We start from the raw sequence: 22,526 nt of genomic DNA, 5'->3' as shown, positions 1-22,526 counted from the left end.
GCCGCGCCCGGCTGCTGGCTTCCGCCGCCAAGCTTTGTCATTTTTGAACCTCGTACTTCAGTTTCCTTATCTGGAAAGTAAATGCCAAATGTTCATAGTAATTACAACATAAGGTTGTTGAATACAGGGACTTAGAAAAATTCCTGACACATGGTAAACGTTCGGTAGATGTTAGTCTGATACCGTCACTACTATTTTTTTTAAGTTCAGTTCTTGTTTTGAGAACCTCGTTTAGCTATATTTCCTTTAATAACGTCAGTTCATGATGTCATACAGTGTTAGTCTACTTAACATGTTATGAATTATTTGAAGTCCAGTACTTATTTTGAAAATCACTGGAAACCCATGGCTCTTCTCAGGTAGTCAGCATCTTTTACGATGTTACATTTGGCCTCCCATGTGCCCAGATTCTCAACAGTTCTACCTTGCCAACTGTTTTCTTCTCATCAGTGTTGAAAATGAATGTTCAGTAGTGCGGGAAGTGTACAGTTTATACCATGCGAAAACCAGGGGGAGCACATTCAAATCACTACAGGGCTTAGACGAGTGGTACATAACAAAGTAGTCTGGGTGTGACCAAAGGGAGTGATGCAATCTGTTGACTTAGATTTGGGCCCCACTAGGCCCTGGCAGGTGATGTGGTGGTTAAGGTGTTGGACTCCCACATGGCCAACCATGATTCGAGTCCTCAGCCTGGCAGCTTACTTTCTCACGCTCCTTCTTGCTCTTTCTGGTCAAAATTGAATTATAATAATTAATTGATTGATTGAATTGAATAAATAATTCTTGAGGAAAAAAAGACTTGGGCACCACTGCCAGTCTACTCTGGTTCTTTATTGGTCTCTAGGTAAGTGAGCCAAGTGTTGCTAGATCTTCTGGTTTTATATGGGCTAGACAAAGCAGTCTTTTTTCTTCTTCTTCTTTTTTTTTTTTAAATTCAAGGGTTTTGGATTTTTTTAGGGTTTTTTTTTTATTTTAATTCAAGGATGGTATGACTAGCTTACTTGATTTCATCGTGATTTTTTTTTAAGTCTATATATAACTTTTAGCAGAGTGTGTGTGTGTGTGTGTGTGCGTGTGTGTGTATGTGTGTGTGTGTGTGTGTACACTCATCTAGGTCTTCACAAGAGATAAATATCCAGAGTATATCCAAGATAGCTCGTTGCATGGTACACTTGTGCCTGTAGTTGTATTGATTTTAGATTTAAGTAACTTGGTAAACTGCCTTCTGTAGCTGTAAGTGTGCAGACTTGCCTAAGCTTATGGAACAATTTTGTCTATTCTCAGTAGAGGTAATTGTCATGTATGCTAGGATGACTGGGAAAATGGTTTCTTTATCATTCCCCAACCCCTTCTTTAGACCCAAATGATTTGCCAAACCTTGAATTATGTAGTTGGGTGAATTATTGTGGCAAGAGTTTAGCAGCATATTTTTAAAGATTGCTTTCAACCACTCTGCAAATCTGAAAAGCAGTCACTGGTTGCTAAGAGACATACTATTCAAGTATCACCATAAACATATGTACTGCTGGAGATTGCTATTTAGCAATTTGTACTTCACATTTGCAGTTATATTTAGCTGAAAGGTACTGTAATTATAATGCAAATTATGCAAATCATCTAGCTTGTCCTTAGAAGTGACCTTTTGTTATTGTGTTTTCAAAAACTCAAGACAAATTGGACATGACATAAACCAACCTGTTGAAAATTTTAAGCTTTAAACTGAAAATTTCCAGGAGGCCTTGAATCTCAACTCCAATACAGAGAACTATTTTCCAGACAAGTTCCCTTGAATCTGTCCAAATGTTTACTTTTCTCTTTCAGAACCTATTGCAAATCAAACTTTTGAGAAATTATTTTCACCTGGGGCTTTATCAGATAGCCATTACCAGTTAACGCTAAGTCATCTTATCCTGTCCTGTCCAACATGTAACTCAAAAACCTTAAAAAATGGGCTTTAGTGCTCCTATTTCCAGAGCCAACTGCTTGGACTTGCAACTTGTGTGGTTGCACCAGGCCCTGTGCTTAGAAGGGCCCTGTGCTTGGTCTGATGCTCTGTTTCTGCCATCTTGAAATTCTTAATATTTTGTGTGTGTGTGTGTGTGTGCGTGTGTGTGTATGTGTGTGTGTGTGTGTGTACACTCATCTAGGTCTTCACAAGAGATAAATATCCAGAGTATATCCAAGATAGCTCGTTGCATGGTACACTTGTGCCTGTAGTTGTATTGATTTTAGATTTAAGTAACTTGGTAAACTGCCTTCTGTAGCTGTAAGTGTGCAGACTTGCCTAAGCTTATGGAACAATTTTGTCTATTCTCAGTAGAGGTAATTGTCATGTATGCTAGGATGACTGGGAAAATGGTTTCTTTATCATTCCCCAACCCCTTCTTTAGACCCAAATGATTTGCCAAACCTTGAATTATGTAGTTGGGTGAATTATTGTGGCAAGAGTTTAGCAGCATATTTTTAAAGATTGCTTTCAACCACTCTGCAAATCTGAAAAGCAGTCACTGGTTGCTAAGAGACATACTATTCAAGTATCACCATAAACATATGTACTGCTGGAGATTGCTATTTAGCAATTTGTACTTCACATTTGCAGTTATATTTAGCTGAAAGGTACTGTAATTATAATGCAAATTATGCAAATCATCTAGCTTGTCCTTAGAAGTGACCTTTTGTTATTGTGTTTTCAAAAACTCAAGACAAATTGGACATGACATAAACCAACCTGTTGAAAATTTTAAGCTTTAAACTGAAAATTTCCAGGAGGCCTTGAATCTCAACTCCAATACAGAGAACTATTTTCCAGACAAGTTCCCTTGAATCTGTCCAAATGTTTACTTTTCTCTTTCAGAACCTATTGCAAATCAAACTTTTGAGAAATTATTTTCACCTGGGGCTTTATCAGATAGCCATTACCAGTTAACGCTAAGTCATCTTATCCTGTCCTGTCCAACATGTAACTCAAAAACCTTAAAAAATGGGCTTTAGTGCTCCTATTTCCAGAGCCAACTGCTTGGACTTGCAACTTGTGTGGTTGCACCAGGCCCTGTGCTTAGAAGGGCCCTGTGCTTGGTCTGATGCTCTGTTTCTGCCATCTTGAAATTCTTAATAGTTTTTGAACAAGGAACACTGAGTGCTTATTTTTTAAAATTAGTTTTTTCTTTTTACATGAGAGAGAGTGTGCATGTATGTGCAGACATGAGAAGAGGGGAGAGAAGCAAGGAAGGAGAGAGGAAAGGAAAGGAAAAGGAAGAGAGACCCTTCAGGGAGTCTGGTCATACTGTGATCCCCTTCCTCCATTCCTCTAGTCTGCCTGATCTTGGGTATTCATGCCATGCCCGGCATGCTTCAGGCTGACTGGGTATTTGAACAGCAGTCACCATGTGGGATCCAATTTCTCCTAAGCGGTACATATGACTGGTCCATGGAGCTGGTCCTGCATGCTCTTTTTGCACGACCCAATTGTGTAGTGAGTCCTAGCCTATATCCTACTAGTGAATTATTTAGCATAATATCTCTTTCTCAAATTGCTGACCAAATGGTTGTCTTAAAATTTTAAGTCATAGGGGCTGGCAGGTGGTGTGGTGGTTGAGACACTGGACTCCCACATGTCTGGCCACAGTTCAAGTCTCGAACCTGGCGGCTTGCTTTCTCACTCTCCCTTTCTCTCTGTCTGTCTGTCTCTGGTCAAAATTGAAGAATAATGATGATAAATAAAATTAAAAATAAATAAATCTTAAAAAATTTTAAGTCATGAGATTTGCTTGAATCAGATAGAATGCTTAAGGGCAGGGAAATTGGCTTCTCTAGTGTGTGGAAAGAATGACTGAAATTGTGAGGAAAAAAAAAGCATTTGATTTGGGGGAGTTCATATTTATATGACTTAACACCTTTGAAATTTTTATACTGATTTTTATAGGGGTCTTGAGCTTAGAATTGCTAAGCTTATGATTGCATCCTGGGATTCTTTGTTACCACTGTGCTTTCTGAGTGGTTGCCCGTAGGTTGCCTCATTTCATATAGTGGTCCCCTTGAGTCTTTCTGATTCACTGGACTCATTGAATCATTTTGATTAAGGCAGCTGTTGGCTCTTGATTTTTGGTTCGGTGCTGTTGTCTCCATGTACATTATTTCCTCAAGGTAACGATATGAGGAAGATATTCAGTTTTCTTGTGGTGGATAGCTAACATCACAAACAAAGCCAGAAATGTGGAGCTCTGATTTTAGAGTTCTGTGATAGGATGGAAATAGTTATTTCATTGATTATCTACTTAAAGATTTCTGATATTTTCTAAAATGTTAGAGAAAAATTTTAAGACAGAGAAATGCCTTTTTTATTATAGGAGTGGGCAACAAGATTTTTTTGCTTTGCAGTCCTGCCCTTGGCTCTTAATGACTTTTAAAAATTGTTTCAATGAACAGAGTTATGCATTTTTAAAATTTCAAGTATACTTATATGGCTTATAATGAAAAAAGACAGTCCCTGCCTCATCCTTCCCCAACTCAGAGTCTTACTCTCTGGAGGTAATGACATTTAACTCCTATTTCCATAAATTTATCTTCATATTTTTAAATGTCATACAAATACTGCTATCTTTATTTTTCATTTTAGATTTTGGCTATTGACTGCCTACTAAAAAGCCACTATCTGTCTAGTTTCTTCCACATTCAGTGTACTTACACTATACAAATTAAATCAAATTATTGTGTTTATATTATCATAGATGTACCTATGTTGCTCATACCCACAGCACATAATTATATTTCTTTTCTTGTACAGCTTTTCTTCTTAAACCTGAAATTTTTTTTTTTTTTTTTAAAGAGAGATTTTTGCTGTAGGGCATGCACATTGTAGGCCATGCACTGGCCAGAGAGACAGAAAGTGAGAAATCACCCCCTGGGGAGATGGCCATGTTGTAATCCCTTCTCCATTCTCCTCTTGGGATTTTGGACATGCATGCACGTATGCCTGGTGCCTGGCGTGAGTTTGAAGCCTCTAGGTCCAGGACTCCAACCGCGATTGGCCATGTGGGGGAGTCCAGCAACGTAACCATTTTGCCATCTGCTGGTCCCAACCCTGAAATGAGTAGTTGCCATTTTTTTTTAAAAAAACTTTCTTGCTTTCCTGTGTATCGGTCACTATTTCTTCTCTTAATTCTCTGAGAGTATCATACAACTCTTCTCAGGGTGGCCACACATCAGGTAATCTTATCACTTTTCTGCTGTTGTCCCCCTGCCCCGCCTCCCCCCCCACTCCCCGACTTGAGGCCTCTTTCCTGGAGTCCTAGTCATCCTGCTTAAATTGGTTGCTTCCTCTAGGCCATATCCACAGAAGTTATCCTGGGACTTCCCGTTGACACACTTTGGACTGTGTCTTTGCATGTTGAAATTTTTCTTTTCCATTTTGATATAACATATCCTCTAGATAACTCCTAAGAACACATCAACAGGATGTTAGCTTTCTAGAATCACTCGTCCGAGAACATCTTTATTCTGCTGAAATATTAGAGGACATTTTGGCTTGGTATGAATTTATAGTTTGAAACTCATTCCCTCAGGTGTTTTAAGGAATTGCTCCATTGTTTTCCAGCATCCAGTGTTAGTATTGAGAAGGCCCACACCAGCTGAGCACTTTATTTTTTAACCCATTTTCTCTGTAAGCTTTTGAGAACTTTTCTAAGTTGAGAAACTTGGTGTGTAGGTCTTTGTTCATTTACTGTTCAGAACACCTAATGGACCATATGTATATTGAAATTTATGTCGTTTTTTCCCCTAGAAAATTGCATTGAATTCTTCCTCAGATAATTTCCTTTTCTTTATTTTCTGTTTCTTTTTCTCAGTGTTTTTCTGAAGTGTCTATCATTCTTGTATTAGATCTGCACACATCCTCTAGTTTTCTAATCTTTCTTCTATATTATAGTCTTTGTCTTATAATTATACTTTCAGAAGTAGATTTGCTCAAGTTAATGCTCCAATACTTCTGAAATGGTTATTTCTGCTATTCTGTGAATTTCCCAAAACCTTTTAATTTCTGAAGATTCACCTGTAATAGTATTCTGTTTTTGTTTCAGGGATCCCACTATCTCCTCTCTGAGGATGTTACAGTCTCGGTTTTTGCTGTTTGTTTTGTTTTGCTTTGTTTGTTTGTTTGTTTGTTTTTTTTTTTCCTTTTCCTACTCCTTGCATTATGCCTGTTTCCTCTGAGTTTCTTATAATTGTTTGCTTTGGTCTCTGTCTTTTATGTTTGAATGTCAGGTGATCCTTCACTTCTTAGCTATAGTTAGTCTACCAAAAGGCTACTTAGAATCTATGCCTATGCGTGTGTATACCCTTGTGTTTTTATGTTTGCACAGGCGACACTCGTAACTGGTGACCTTCAAAGGATAATTGGCAGGAAATTGGGAAGCCCTTAGATGTTTAATATATTTATGGGGCTTTTCTCTTGAGACTACCAGTTTCCTCAAAAAGGGACCTTATAGTTTCCTGCCTTGTACAGATTTGGAGCTCAGTCAAGAGGGTTGGCAAAGGTCTCATTCTTCAGTATGCAGAGATTTATTTTATCCTGTTGTTTTCAGTAAGTGTTTCATGTAGCTGTGTGTGTTGCTTCCAGGACTAGATACCTGCCAATGTAGTCTCTCCCAGAGTTTAGTTATACATCTTCAGTACATTGCATAGAACAGGGATCTGGGAGGTCTTGTTATTCTTCTATAAACATTCAACAAGTCCTCCTGTTTTAGCTCCTTCTCACATCCTTGTCATCAAATATATCTGGCACCTTTAGTTCTGAAGCCTTTTAAGGGTTCTCTGGTCTACATTGGCCTGCTTATTGTTGGCTTCCTTCCCTGCTGGCAGTATGGGAAAATACTTGGCAGAATGGAGAAAGAGGAAACCTAAGATAGCAACCTCTTGTCATCCACTTTCCATCTTTGAAAAGTCTACAAACATGTCATATCTTCTCTCCAGTTCTCTATTCTGTGAGTTTCTTCCATTTTTAATTCTTTACTGACAACTCAGAGAGGGTTTAAGAGGAGATAGGTTTAATCTCTCATGTCTAACTAAAAGACCTTTCTGCCTTTTTCATTTTGCCCTTCTTATCTCTCTGTAGATTTAGTATTAAATTCAAAGATGGGTTCCATGATGGTATTATTGTATGATTCATTTCTGTTGGTTAACTTCAGGAAGGTTAGTTTTTATAAACGTGGAGTCTTCATATTGACGGATCTGTCTTCGCTCTGTAACCCCCTTGGGAAAACTCTGGCTTCTTTTCTTTGACAGCAAGCTATCTATTAGATGGTGGATGGTGTAATCTACCTAGGCATTTACAAATGCTGGACTGTATTGCTTTTTTAAAAATTTTGGGGGTGAGAAATGTTTGGGAGTATATATAACTAAGCATCCTCATTTTCCTTTGAAAACCAGAGATTATTCTACTATTGTTTTTTGTTGTTGTTGTTCATTTATTTATTTTTTTAGCCTATGCATTATTGTACTTACTCTTGTCTCATACATCTTAAAATTGTCAAAAGTATGTTCTTTAGAGTGCCAAAAAATAGTTTATTGCTGCAATTCATCTTTCTCAAAGAACATGATATAGTCAATATTTGTGGCTTTGTTAAATGACTAAAGTTAGGTGCCTAGTAATGCATTTTCTTTGAGAACCTAATGAAATAATTTTTAATTATTGTGTTTTGATTAAACTCGATATTAACAATACATAAGCATAGTTGATTCAAGTTTTAATAATATTGCACACTCCCAAACCTTCTATGTTCATTGAAAATAACTCATTAATTTCCTTTACAACACTTAAAATAGAAACCAAATTTAAAAATTAATTTTAAAAAGCTAATTGTTTCCATTAACAAGGAATGGGATGGGTGGACTAGAGATCTGGTGTCATTTAGAGTATGTCATAGATAAAGAGACATTGAGCCCATATGGAGCTTTTTTGGGGGGGACTGTTGTGGCCACTTGCCTCTTCTAGATAGGGTGGTTTTCTGTGTATTGTTAATGTGTTCATCGCCTTCCCTAGTCATCTCCAGCTTTGTTCAATGATGTGTGTGTCTGGCAATGAGAATAATCCCTGAAATACAGAAAGATCTCAGTACATAGCTTTTTATTCTATTGCCAAACGGATAGAGAGATGGTGAGTGTTATTAATAGCATCTCCTATTGGGGTAGACTACTAATAGGGTAAGTAGGTACTGTCAAATCTGTCATGGGCACTCCTGCCTAAGTTGGTAGCATAGCACAGTTGTTGAGATCATGGTCATTGGGCTTTGACTGCTTGGGTTCAAATCACAGCTCTGCTACTTAGCTGTGAGACCATAGGCAAATTACTTAAATTTTCTGTGCCCCAGTTTCCACCTCTGTAAAATGGGAATAAAACCACCCTATAGTAAGAGTAATATGTGTAGATGGCTTAGAAAATTGCTCGATGATCATAGTAAGTACTGTTCATGTGTTAGCTATTACTATTATTGTTATTACTATTATTGTATATCTCTTCACTAGAATATAAACCCCTTGTCTGGCTTACTTATTACCCTAGCCCTCAAAACTAGCAAGCACTGTGCTTGGCACATAATAGATACCCAAAAATTTTTTGAGGAAGAAAGAAGGGGATTTTAAATGATGACTTATACAGCCTGGTCCCATGGCCTGGCACTTGAAGGAGCTGAATCCCACATGGCTGACTGTGTGGGACAGGTCCTGGATCCACTGACTTATAACCATGCCAGGTGTGTGTACATTATGTGCCCAGAATCTTGTCAGGATGGGGAAATGGAGGAGAAGGGGTTGCAGTGTGACTATGCCCCTTTGGGGAGTACATTCTCCCTCTCTGCCACTCTTTCTCTCTCTGGCAAGTACGAGTGCCCTTTGGTAATTGAAAAAGAAAAAAAATAATGAGTGAGAGAATCTTAAATTCTTCCTGAAACTACCTTTGACAGCTATACTGTTTTCATTTACAACAGCTCCTGGAGCTATTTGACAGTGAAGACCCTCGGGAACGGGACTACTTAAAAACAGTCTTACACAGAATTTATGGCAAGTTTCTTGGTCTTAGAGCATTTATCCGAAAACAGATTAACAATATTTTTCTAAGGTAAGTGGAGGGGTGGAGGGAGAAGGAAAAGCAGAGCTGGTATTTAAGAAATGTTAAGTAAATCTCAAATATTTGAACATGATGTACTGACTTTATTCTCCCCCTCCACTCCCCTCTCCCCTCCATTTTCTCTTTTCTCTTCTTTAAGGTTTGTTTATGAAACAGAACACTTCAATGGTGTAGCCGAACTGCTGGAAATATTAGGAAGGTAAACACTTTTTATCTAATTGCTAATCTCAGATGAATTATCATTCTGAAAATTAGGTTCAGGTGGTGCAGGGCACATACTTCACGCTGGGTATGTATATTGGGTCTCTCATTTGCACTTAGCATGTTTCCCAACTGACTCTACAAGACATGAGTTCCTGTTTCCCTCGTTCCAGAGATATGTGTTGCTAATGCCACTGGAATAACTGAAAGAGCTAACAGTTCCTTTATTACAGCAGAGACAGTACTTCTAATTGTGGTCAGGCCAGTGATTTTAAAACATCTTATTCGCATCATTTTTTGGGCTACCTGTCCATTGCCATATCTGTTGAAAGCAAGTTTATAATAAATTGGGAAGATTGCCATTTTTGAGGTGACCATGTACCCAGATATAGTTATTGAACAGCTGCTGCCTGGAATAGTGGAATTAATTGGAAAGAGACAGCTGATGTGTGAGTTTCTATCACAAGGGAGGCTAATATGGCTGGATAAGGGATAACCTAGCTTTTCCTCCTAATATGAGGAGTTAAAGAAGGTGGAATCACATCAGTTTTTTTCTCAGTGACTTCCCTAGACTGGGCAGAAATTTCAGGAATGAGAAGGAATGATGTTTGGAAATGGAAAGGGTCTTATTTAAAGAGGAAGTGAGCAAGGCAGATGATTATTTGGAGAAGGAAAAGCGGGTGAAGAAAATAAAGAATTTTTGAGAACCATTGACTAGATAAGAACACAGGAGCCTTTGTTGGGTGATCACAAGCAGATTTCCTTCTTTTCTTTTAATAAATATGTTCTTTGAAGTAACTTTTAAATGTATTCTTTGACGTGACTAAGAAATCTTGAATGCCAGTGGGGTGGGTTTTGGGTGGTTTTGGGCAAATGTGAACTGATGAAGTTTAACCAATCTCACAAGGGCAGTTCGTCTCAGTTTAGCTTGTTGTGGTAACATTGCTAATTCGTGTCTCTTTTCTTTTTCCTAGTATTATCAATGGCTTTGCTTTACCTCTTAAGGCAGAACACAAACAGTTTCTGGTGAAAGTGTTGATCCCTTTACACACTGTCAGGAGCTTATCACTCTTCCATGCCCAGGTAGAATTTTGTACGACTACTTTTGGAAGCAAAATAAAAAGTTTGCAAATTAGTGTTTGATTTTGACATTTCCTTAATTTAAAAAAATTGTTAAAATACTCCCCAAGTAAATAAAAGCGTGTCTATATTTTTTCTATGCACAGTAGAATCATGGGAGTAGTTTTAAAGTGGGAAGAGCCTTTGTTCAGTCATCTCATTTTACAGAGAACTTAGGTGACTTGCCCAAGATCACATAATTAATCATTGAACAAATGGCATATAATGCAGTGTACGTGGGCTGTTCATGTTTAGATCTCCGAACATGTTATACCATCTTTTAATGTTTCTGAACATTTTATTTCATCCTCACTTTATATTAGCCTGTCAGTTTTCGTTTTGCCCTCTCTTCTAGTTCTTCCACCATTTTTTCTTCACTTCTCTACATACAAATAAACACTCTCACAAGTAAACCAATCAGTGTTTTCACATTATGATTTTTTTTTTAGCCTTCATTAGCATACCCTGTCTGTCCCCATTCTAATCCCCGTGCTAACACTGCCTTGCATGGTAAGCATGTCACTAGGGGTAGATACATGATGAAGTGGTATTTTTAATTTTAGTATTTGGAGCCTCTGATTCCCTCTTCCCCTCCCCCCATGGGAATGTTTTGAGCTTGCATTAAAAAATGTAACACGTTTTTCTAAGCAGTGTCCTTTTTTTAAATGTGAAATTCTGTGTTTTGAGGAAAAAAATTAGTCCATATGTTTCTGATTTAGAGCATCATCAAAACGTTGTTTTGTGAGGGTATTTTTTTGGTCCAGGAATCTTTACAAGCCCTTTTACAAATCTTGCCTTTAGATTTTGAAATGGGATATCATATTTCATACTCATTTAAAAGAATTTTTACTTAGATGTGTTAGTGTCAGATCTTTTCCCATTTCTCCAGATTCTAAACTGGCAAGTATAACCTTTTATCTCCTAATAAAACTGCATTAGTTTGCATGTTTCGTTTCAGGCAATCAGCCAGGTTTTCAGAAAAGGCCTACTTCCTGTATAGGCCTCAGTAAGACCCAGTACTGTAGACATTAGCAAAGAAAAGAAGCCAGTGGTGAGATGTAGCTCAGTCTTTATGTAGATGAGATACTTTTAGAATACACTGCGACATTTCATTTCTGCTTGCCATTAGCTGGATACTTCATGTCCTAGTACAGTTTTTAATAGCATTTCCCTGAAGCCTTATTAATATCAGTCTTTGGCTTGAAAAAAAAATTTTTTTTAATTTGGTACTATATGTATTTTATTTTTATTTATTTTTTTGGAGAGGTTTTTGCTATAGGGCGCGTGTGCTCGCCAGAAAGAGACATAGAAAGCGAGAAATCACCCCCCAAGGGGGGATGGCTACCCCACAATCCCTTCTCCTCCATTCTCCTCTCGGGATCTTGGGCACACACGCATATGCGTCCAGCCTGAGTTTAAACCACCAGGTCCAGGACTCAAACCACAATCGACTGCATGGGAGTCCAGTGACATAGCCATAACGCTAACTGTTGGTCCCTGTATTTTATTTTTATGATAGTTAAAATAAATTGAATGTGAGGTTATTAAAATCAGAGATCTAGATTTAAAAAAAATATATTAATGAGAGGGGGCTGTGATTTTAGACATCATATTGAGATTCTCTTGCTCCAGCTTCCCAGTTAGCTAAGATCATAGGTGTGAGTCACTGTACCAGGCCTGTTTAGGTTGACCTAGGAAACAAACCTAGGCCTCCCATGGGCCTCAGCCACTTCACAGCTGAGCCTTCCATCTTGTGCCACCGTAGCTGGGCCTAGAGTCTGCAAACTTTTTAGGAAGTTTTAATAATAGATCTTTTGAGCCCTTACTATATAGAATTTATAATTTTTTGTTTGTTTGTTTCTTTAGCTGGCATATTGTATAGTACAGTTTCTGGAGAAAGATCCTTCACTCACAGAACCAGTAAGTGTTTTTTTTCCTTAATTTCAAAAAAACTTTAGAAAACTACCTTTCCTAGAAGTGAAAATTATGAAAAATTAAATGTCATTTGTTTTTCTGCTTTTCATTTTAGGTCATTAGGGGGTTAATGAAGTTTTGGCCTAAAACATGTAGTCAAAAAGAGGTAAGTGCTTAATGTCCCAAGTGTTAACAGCTCACTTTGCTGAATGCCAGGCATCGGGCCAAGTACTCATAAAGATGCATCATCTAGGCCTAGCTGTGGTGCTGAACGTGGTAGGGTGCCTCCTGCATGTGGTTCCACTGCCTGGGAAGTCTGGGTTCAATTCCTAGATCAATGTGAACAGGCCTGGTGCAGTGATACATACCTAGTGGGGAGGGAGAGTCATGGCACAGCAAGACCCTTTCAAAAATACCTCATTGGGGCCAGCTAGTGTTGTGTTGGTTAAGGTGGCTGGATCTCACGTGGCTAACTTTGTTGTTCAAATCCCGGACCTGATGGCTTGAGAAATGTGCTGGGTGTGTATACCCACCCAAAATTCCCAGAGAAGGAAGAAATGGACAAAAAGGGATGGTGGCATGACCATGCCCCATTCAGGGCAGTGTGCTTTCTCACTTTTCCTCTTTTTTTCTCTCTTTTTCTGGTGAGTGATGTACCCTCTGGCAAAATTTAAAATTATAATAATAAAATTAAATTAAAAAAAAACATTTTCTGGGATCAGTAGGTGGCAAGGTGGCCAAGGCATTGGACTCCCATATGACTGACTGAGGTTCAAACCTTGTGGCTTGAAACTCACTCTGGGCATGTGTGCATTTGTCCCCAAAATTCCAAGAGAAGAATGGAGGAGAAGGGATTGTGGCATGGCCATGCCCCTGAGGGGTGATTTTTCACTTTCTCTGTCAGTCTTCAGCGTACATCCCCCTAGGGCAAAAACCTTTTTAAAAAATCCTTCTCTTTTTCCCCTTTCTCTCTCTCTCATTCTCTCTTTTTAATTTGCCACAGAGTATGCGCACTCATCAGAGAGAGACATACAGGGAAAAAGCAACCCCTCAATGGGCGTGGTCACACTACAATCCCTTCTCTTCCATTTCTGTCTTGTTGGGATTTGGAGCACGCATGCACATGTGCCTGGTGTATTTTCCAAGCTACCAGGGCTAGGATTTTAACTTTGATCAGTCAGTGGGATCAGGTTCCCTTAACTACCAGGCCATAAGGCTGGCCCTCTTATTTGTCATGGGAAAAAAAAAAGAGCATTATATCATCTAAACCTCATTGTAGCTCTGTCAGGCAAGATTGTAAATCTTGCTTTATGAGTTAGAAACTGAGTCTTAGAAAAGTTATGTAGCCTACCTCAGGTACTAGTAGGAATGTTGATTAGGCCACACCCACCTCCCTGACTTTTGAATCCTAAGTTAACCACTGTGCTATTTAGCCTCAGGTCAACCCAGGCCTACCCCTAGTCATCTGTCTAGTTGTCTAGCTCTGTTAATGTCATTTTTCTAATGACCCACTTCATACTTAGGCGGTTTTGCTGTCACTGTAGATATTAGAGGAACTTGCCCCAATACCTAGTAGGTATAACCTTAAAATATACAATAGGCCTTTAGTCTCAACTATTCACAAATGGCCTTGGAGAGTCTAGATCTACAATCTACAATCGTTTGTACCACTGCTGAGAATTCACCAGGCATTTACTACTCTGTGTGTGTGTGTGTGTGTGCGCTGGAAGAATAAGTCTTACAGGCTTATAGGTGAGCCTAACAGACATCTGGGCTGCAGCCACTCTTCTGACATGTTAGAAACTATGTGGAAATGGCTCAGAACAAAAGGTCATCTCTTAATTTTATATTTTGGGTGAATTTTGAGAGAACTTTGTGTGTACCTTGATAAATGCAAGGGTTTCCTATGCTTTGCTTTTAACAGAAACACTTAAGTCAGCTTTAATACTCCAAATCCTACTTTATACAGTTACAAAAAAATCATCTAATTTCTTAAGACCTCCTAGGTAAAATTAAATGATGTGTTGCTACCCAGGTGCATCTCAAGATATGAAAACATTGTCATTTTCCCTATTTCAATTGTGTACTTATTTTCTGAAGTAACGAGTTTTTAAAGGCTAAATAGGTAACTGTTTTTTTTTTTCTTTGTCATTTTTTTCATTATCTTTAACACAGTTGACTATAACATTGATTTGGGTTCCATATCATGATTGAAAAGTTTTGTTCGTTGAGGCACAAAATGCTGAGGCCACGAGATTCACTGTGCTTGATAGAGGACAGCTGTGTGTGTGCAGGTGTGGGCGTGCCTAGTGTGTGTGAGTGTAGAGAACGGGTTAGCTGTGCTAATGAGTTTAAAGCAGCCTCGTGTGTGAATGGGTTCACTCGTGTTTCTCAGACTTGACTGTTGTATCACAGAGGAGTACCGGGCGCATACCAGGGGCTGTAACCATTTGGCAAATGACCGTGAACTTTTGCACATCTATGCAGGAAGGCCACCCTCCCACTAGTTTTTTAGAAAAGGTCTGGTGGAGATGGGGGGCTGGACTGTTGGGAGTTGAGAGGAGAAACCTCCCAGGGAGGCTCCTGTTTCCCAGGGGCTCGGTGCAGTGTGTATGTGCCCATTGTGTTTTGTTTTGTTTTGTTTTTGAGAGAGAGATTTTTGCCATAGGGCATGTGTATTCACTGGAGAGACAGACAGAAGGTGAGAAATCAACCCCCAGAGGGGATGGCCACGCTGCAATCCCTTCTCCATACTCTTGGGATTCTGGGCATGCACACACTCGTGCCCTGTGTGAATTTCAAGCCAACAGGTCTGGGACTTGAATGGCGGTTGACTACGTGGGGGTCCAGTGATGTAGCCACCACATCATTTGCTGGTCCCAGTGCCCATTATTTCATGTAATATACAGTTGAGGTTTTATTTTGTTATTATTATTTTTTAATGAATTGGGTAGAATCATATTTTCAATGATATAAGGAATTTTTAATAAGCACTGAATGGAGACCAGCAGATGGCGTAATGGCTGCATCGCTGGACTCCCATGTAGTCGACTGCGATTTGGGTCCTGGACCTGGTGGCTTAAACTCAGGCTGGGCACGTATTCGTGTGTGTCCAAGATCCCGGGAGGAGAATGAAGGAGAAAGGGATTGCGGTGTGGCCATTCCCTGGGGGGTGATTTCTCAGTTTCTGTCTCTTTGTTTCCCTCTTTCTGGAAGCACATGTACCCTATAGCAAAAACCTTTCCAAAAAAAAAAAAAAAAACTTAATGTATGTTGAATTCATCATGAGATGTGAACACATTTTAACATGGGATGATATCTGGTTCGCTTATGTTTGGTTTTATGTACGAAGTTTTCTTAAAACAGCACAAGCTCATTTATCTTCATTGTTCATATGGATTTTTAAATTAAGTGCCTCAGATTTTGTATTTTACCTGTCTTTATAGGTCATGTTCCTTGGGGAGCTGGAAGAAATACTGGATGTGATTGAGCCTTCACAATTTGTTAAAATCCAAGAACCTTTGTTTAAACAAATCGCCAAGTGTGTATCTAGCCCCCATTTTCAGGTTAGTGGGAAAGACCCATAGTGGCCTAGATTGCAAAAGTTATTTTGGTTAAATGTTGTGTTGAAGGATATAATGGGCACTAGTTACCAGGTTTTTTTTTTAGTTTGCTGTGTGCTTGTGTGACAACAATAAATTTAACAGTACCTCCTTCATCTTGAGCACTGCTACCTGGCAACAGTTGTAATGGTGCTTTCGGTCTCATAACACTGCAAAGAAGGCATTGTTGCTTTTACAGATTTGCAGATGTGAACACCGAAACTCTGGAAAGTGGCAAAATATACTTTTGGTAAATTGCTGAACAAGAAGGGGGCTGGTAGTGTTCCTCTGTTTAAGAAAGAAACCTAATATTATTAGGAAAAAGAACGCTTATATTGTATACTGTGCAAGATGTTTTATAAGCTTCACTCTCCTGTAAAGCTTTTTTCCTGTTTCTAGATGATAAAATCTGAGGCTCAGCGAATGATTTGCTCAAGATTTCACCTTAAATAGGAAGTAAAGTCAAATTTTGATCTTAGGTGTAGTTTTTTGCTAAAGCTGGCATTTGACTTTCCTGTGACACCGCTCTGCCTCCTGGTGGCCACTCGGGGAGAACACAGGGAAGGAGAACTGGGCCGCTGTTTTCCTTACTGGGGCCATTGATTCCAGTGCTACAGAGCCACACAGGAGGAAAGAGGGCGATCTGGGTTGCGGTTAGGTTCATCCTTCGCTTGTCTCACTGAAGGTCCAGCTCACGGATCTACAGAGATTTACTTTTACAATCTATAGAGATTGATTTTTCACTACTGCCTGCCAACTTGAAGAGATTATTCAGATTATAGCTTGTTGCACAGAACCATACCTCTGGTAGGTTCATTTGATAGTGGGCTTTTCCTCTAAGCTGTCATTGTCCTACATAATTAGAGGCACTGACTATTGTGGTTTTATTTATTTATTTATTTATTTTGAGAGGTTTTTTTTGCTACAGGACACGTGCACTCGCCAGACAGACAAAGAGAGACAGAAGGCAAGAAATCACCCCCCAGGGGGGATGGCCACGCCGCAATCCCTTCTCTTCTGTTCTCCGCTCAGGATCTTGGGCACGCACACACATGCACCTGGCGTGAGTTTTAAGCCACTGGGTCCGGGACGTGAACTGTGGTTGACTACGTGGGAGTCCAGCGACATAGCCATTACGCTAACTGCTGGTCCCATTGGTTTTAATTTTTGACCTAAAGACATGTGAGTATGTTATCTTATGACAATCTAATTATTGTACCACAAAGCCAAAAAAGAAAAAAAAAAAAGGAGAAAAGAAAGGTAAAAACCATTACACAAAGTATTCAGATGATAAAACACATGGCAAGGAGAAAGAAATGTAGAACTTTATATAGAAGGTGTTCCATTATTACATGGATTCTGTAGTGTTCCACCACTTGGATTGTTTACCTTTTTTGTTTTCTTTTGATCAAGATACTTGGTGTTATGAAGGTCCAGAGCAGGAATTTCTCTTTTTTAAAATTTAAGTTTCATTTATTATTAATGGCAGGGTGTGTGTGCCAGAGAGAATAAGAGAGAAAGCACCCTCATATCTCTGCTGTGTTTTCGGGCCATGTGGCTTCCAGCACTAAAGTTCAGTTTGTTATCAACTGCACCCCCAGGCTGGACCAGGAACCTCTTTTAAAATGATCAATACCAGGCGGCTTAAATAATGTTTAGAAAAAAGAGACAGTGTCTCAGCTCAGGGTGTCATAACAAAACACCGTAGACTGGTTGACTTAAACAACAGAGATGTGTTTATCACATCCACAGTTAAGACCAAGGTGCCGGCTTGGTTGGTTTCTGGTGAGGGCCCCATGCTCTGGCAGGTAAGACTTCCTCCTCACTGTGTGCCCCTGAGGCCTTTTCTCGGTGTGCGCACTCAGAGGAGGTTGAACTCTCTTTCACTTCTTACAAGGCTTCTGGTCCTTTCTGGTTAGGACACCACCTTGTGACTTCATTTAACCTTAATTACCTCCTAGAAGTCCTATGCCAAATACGACCACATCGGGGTTCGGATTCAACATATGAATTGTGGGGGAGCACAATTCAGTTCATAGCAGAAAGAAGAAAGAATTTTCTTTTTCTTTTTTTTTGGAGAGGTTTTTGCTATAGGGCGCGTGCGCTTGCCAGACAGACAGAGAAAGATGGAGAGACAGAAAGCGAGAAATCACCCCCCGGGGGGGTGGCCACGCCACAATCCCTTCTCCTCCATTCTCCTCTCGGGATCTTGGGTATGCATGCACACGCGCCCAGCGTGAGTTTAAGCCACCGGGTCTGGGACTCGAACCGCGATCGACTACGTGGGAGTCCAGCGACATAGCCATTACGCTAACTGCTGGTCCCAAGAAGAAAGAATTTTTAATCACTTGATGGAAGTAAAGCAGAATAAAGAAAGAGCCCCTCCCCCTTTGTTTTTTTAAGTTAAGTGTTCATTTGTCCATCTGGCAAACATTTGTAGTGCCTAATCTGTGTAGCTAGATCCTGTCACTACTTCCCCCAGGTGTGGCGTTGGGGTCTGAAGTCTCTAAGCTGGTGACGCTGCCACTGTATGTTCAAGACAGGTTTCGGGAAGGTGGCGGCTCTGTCCTACTGTTAGACATAGCATTGGGTTTTCGGAAAAGTCATGATAGATTTTTGCATAGAAAAAAAAATACATCATGACTTTTCTGACAACTCAGTAGTTTTTTTATTTTGTGTGAACAGTGCTTTTCCACTTTGAGGGGCTTGATACATCTTTTCTTTCTATAAGTGATTACACATATTAAAAATAGATACATGAAGTTAAAAATAACCTGTTAGCAGGGCTGGCCTCATAGTCTAGTGGTTAAGGGAACTGGGTCCAAGCTCTGTCACACATGACTCACTGTGCAGATCAAGTCCTGGTCCATGCAACTTGAAAAACATACCAGGGCTGTGTACGTGTGTGTCCCAGATCTCAGCAGGGTGGACAAATGGAGGAGAAGGAATTGCAGCATGACCATTCCCCACTGGGTAGTGCTTTCTTCCTCTCCCTTTCTCTCGGTATATATACCATCTGACAATTAAAAAAAACAACAACAAAAAACTTAAAAAGCAGGTAAATATTAGACTCATAATTAAATATAGGAAAATCTTTCTCTTTTTTTTTTTTTCTTTTTTTTTTGAGAGATTTTCACTGTAGGGCGTGTGCGCTCGCCAGACAGAGACATAGAGACAGAAAGCGAGAAATCACCCCCCAGGGGGGATGGTCACGCCGCAATCCCTTCTCCTCCATTCTCCTCTCGGGATCTTGGGCACGCACGCACACGCGCCCGGCGTGAGTTTTAAGCCACCGGGTCCGGGACACGAACCGCGGTCGACTACGTGGGAGTCCAGCGACATAGCCATTACGCTAACTGCTGATTCCCAATATAGGAAAATCTGAGATTCCTTTTTTACTAACATCTTCCTATGTTCTCTTTGGAAACTTCTTTTTCAGTTGTTAGTTTTAGGATAGCCTCATTCCCATTTCTCTTCTCGTTCTCTCCTCCCTTCTGTAGTGCCGACCTTGGTCAGCCACACCATTTCCGTTAATGGCTTTCAAACTCATTGTCCACACCAATGCCTCTGCCCTTCTTTCCTGGGATTCCCTTTGCCGGGAATGACTTTTCCTTCGTCCTTCTGAGCCCAGCTCATATGCCATTTCCTATGTTAGGTTTCTGCCACCTTCTTTCCCCGTGTCATCAGATTGTTCTAGTCTTTCTTCTGACTTGTTATTCCTGTATCTGATACAGCATTGGTCACGGTTTACGTTGGGTAGGCTCTCCTATGTCTGCTTCCCATGCAGTGTGTGAACTCCGTAGAGACGGCAGTAAGAGCTTAAGAGCAGAGACTCCGGAGGCTGCAGCCATTAGCCATGTTATCTTGAGCCAGTCATTTGTCTTCTGAGCCTCAGTTTTTGCTTCCACAAATTAGAAATAACAGTCCAGTTCTGTTGTTGTGATGATTGATAAACATAGAACACTTAGCACAGTGCTTGCCTTGTAGCGAACTTCCAGCCATGGTGTTCTTTATACTCTTAGGGTCTAGAACCTAAGGAATCCCCCTCCTTTTTTTTTGAACCAAGTGAATAATGTAAATGGAAAGGTTCTAATTTCTCAGAATCTAATGGTGGTGCATTTTGTACCCTTTGTTTTCTTCTAAAACACAATTTCTTCATCTGTATGAATGAAGCCACTCCTTTTGTTTTCTTTCTTTTCCTCTCTAACTGCCAGTTTTAGAGATTTTAGGTTAAGTTTTTGAGCTATTTCGTTGAATTCATGAAATCTAAAATGAGCATCTCAGGCTCAGCAGACCAAATTAGAGTCGATTTATAGCGTAGTTCTGAGATAGCAAGCAGGTGTGCGTGCAGTGTGTCCTGAGCCCAAAATCTGAGCAGTCATCTGGCTTGCCTGTTTCAAAAGAACACACCAGAAATGAGTTCTGGAGAGAGCCTAGGCCCTAGACTTGGGTCCCTTTCTTTTACCACTTATTTGCAGTGTCACCTTGGGTAGATGACGTAGTCTCTCTGAACCTCTAAGATGAGCACAGTGGTGCCTACTCCTGATGGGTGTAAGGACGGTACATTCTACCTGCAGTGCAGGCACAGTGCCTGGCCAGATGAGGTGCCGTTAGCAAATGCAGTTGCTCTGTGGGGCTGGGCAGTGGTGGGTTTTCCTCAACAGCAGTGACTGAATGCCAGCCATGTGCTGGGCCCGTGGTTGATCTGAAGGGTGCGGGATGAAAGCGGCGAGCCAGGAGAGGGGAGCGAGAAGGTGGCCAAAGTGATGGGGGAAAGTGTGGTATGTGGAAGTAGGGTAAAGATGTTTGGAGCTTGGGAGCTGCGTAGGGAAAATACAGAATCAGATGACGTGGGCAGAATAAGAGGAAAACTAAATTAACAGATAGGAAAACTTACATTTTTCTTTTTCCAAATTGATAAACCACTTTGAAACTTAATGAGAGATTTTAAATTGCAAAAATGTAAAATGTGATTCATATTTAATTTTTCACATGATTGAGTGCCTTTTAAAAATTGTCTTTTAAAATATATTTGTTTGGAAAAATGATAATTTTCTCTCTCTTCTCTCTCAATGTTTTTTTTTTTCTCCCCCCAAAGGTGGCAGAAAGGGCACTCTATTATTGGAATAATGAATACATCATGAGTTTGATAGAAGAAAACTCTAATGTCATCCTTCCCATCATGTTTTCCAGTCTTTATAGGATTTCGAAAGAACATTGGAATCCGTAAGTTTTCAGTTTTTTCTCCTTTCTTCCTACCCTCCTCCTTTGTTTTCCTTTGACATTTTCTCCCTTCCTTCTTCCTCTTTTGCTTAATAAAAAGTCCTAAATGCTTACTGCCTGCCAGATGCTGTGTCTGTTTCCGAAGACATAAAACCCCTCCATTGTAGGAATTCACTGACTGGCTAGGGAGAACCACAAGTAAACAGATAGTTACCAAACCACCAAAACATTGCTGCTTTGTTAAAGTACCTGTTTACTTATATATTTTGGGTTGCTCTGGAACCAAGATGAGAGGTTTGTGAATGTTAATTAAGTGGTGATGTTTAACTGAATCTTAAAAAAATGCTGACAGGTGGCTGGAATGGGGACTCATTTTAGATAGTGGGCCTGTCCATCACATGGGAAGGCACCAAGAAGTACAAGCACCTGTCAAGCCCTGAAACCTGTGGGCTTGGGAGGACTTGAGTCACAAGGGCTTTGGGGATGCTGCTGGAAGACAAAGTTAGAAAAGGGAATGGGGAGACCAGCAGATGGTGTAGCAGTTACGACGCTGGACTCACACATGGCTGACTGTGGTTTGAGTCCTGGACCCTGAGCGTGCATCCTGGAAGGAGAATGGAGGAGAAGGGATTGCGGCGTGACCATCCCCCCTGGGGGATGATTTCTCGCTTTCCCTCTCACTGTCTCTGTCTCTCTCCAGTGAGCACACATGCCAAACGGCAAAAAAACAAAAACAAAACAAAACAAAACAAAAAATCCTCTTAATTCTTAAGAGAGGGACTAGCAGTTAGTGTAATGACTATGTCACTGGACTCCCACATAGTTAACCGTGGTTCAAGTCCTGGACCCGGTGGCTTAAGCTCGCGCCAGGCATGTGTGTGTGTATGCGTGCCCAAGATCCCAAGAGGAGAATGGAGGAGAAGGGATTGTGGCGTGACCGTCCCCCCTGGGGGGTGATTTCTTGCTTTCTGTCTCTCTGTCTCGCTCTGTCTGTCTGGCAAGCACACGCGCCCTATAGCAAAAACCTCTCCAAAAAAAGAAAAAAGAAAAGAGATAAAGGAGTGGGGCCTGCAAGAGCTTTCATCAGGTGGGTGATAAGGAAACATTTAAGGTGTGTAAAAAGGAAAGTGGTCTGAATAGATTTGCATTTTTAGTAAGATCTATTTCTTTCTTTCTTCTTAGTTTTTTCTATAGGGCACATGGGCTTTCCAAAGAGAGAGAGAGACAGTGAGAAATCAACCCCCCAGGAGGGCTGATCATGCCACATTCCTATCTCCTTCAATCTCTTCAATCTCTTTTTAAACTTTTTTTTTTTTTTAGAGGTTTTTGCTATAGGGCACGTGCGC

At 40.2% G+C, this 22,526-nt stretch overlaps 1 protein-coding gene across 3 annotated transcripts in view; it reads left to right on the top strand.

Moving 5' to 3' along the window:
* Positions 1 to 22,526, top strand: part of PPP2R5E (protein phosphatase 2 regulatory subunit B'epsilon) — a 170,528-nt gene that overhangs the window by 136,124 nt on the left and 11,878 nt on the right. For all 3 annotated transcript variants that reach the window (XM_006142387.3, XM_027768148.1, XM_006142390.2), the window contains exons 6-12: positions 8,982 to 9,112; positions 9,261 to 9,320; positions 10,297 to 10,405; positions 12,308 to 12,361; positions 12,471 to 12,521; positions 15,802 to 15,921; positions 21,056 to 21,183. In XM_006142387.3, coding sequence (XP_006142449.1) covers positions 8,982 to 9,112; positions 9,261 to 9,320; positions 10,297 to 10,405; positions 12,308 to 12,361; positions 12,471 to 12,521; positions 15,802 to 15,921; positions 21,056 to 21,183 — 653 coding nt within the window. The remainder of the gene's footprint in view (positions 1 to 8,981; positions 9,113 to 9,260; positions 9,321 to 10,296; positions 10,406 to 12,307; positions 12,362 to 12,470; positions 12,522 to 15,801; positions 15,922 to 21,055; positions 21,184 to 22,526) is intronic.

This window comes from Tupaia chinensis, unplaced genomic scaffold (genome assembly GCF_000334495.1).
Source record: "Tupaia chinensis unplaced genomic scaffold, TupChi_1.0 Scaffold000075_1, whole genome shotgun sequence".
Lineage (NCBI taxonomy): Eukaryota > Metazoa > Chordata > Mammalia > Scandentia > Tupaiidae > Tupaia > Tupaia belangeri.
This window is presented reverse-complemented; position numbering and strand designations above follow the sequence as displayed.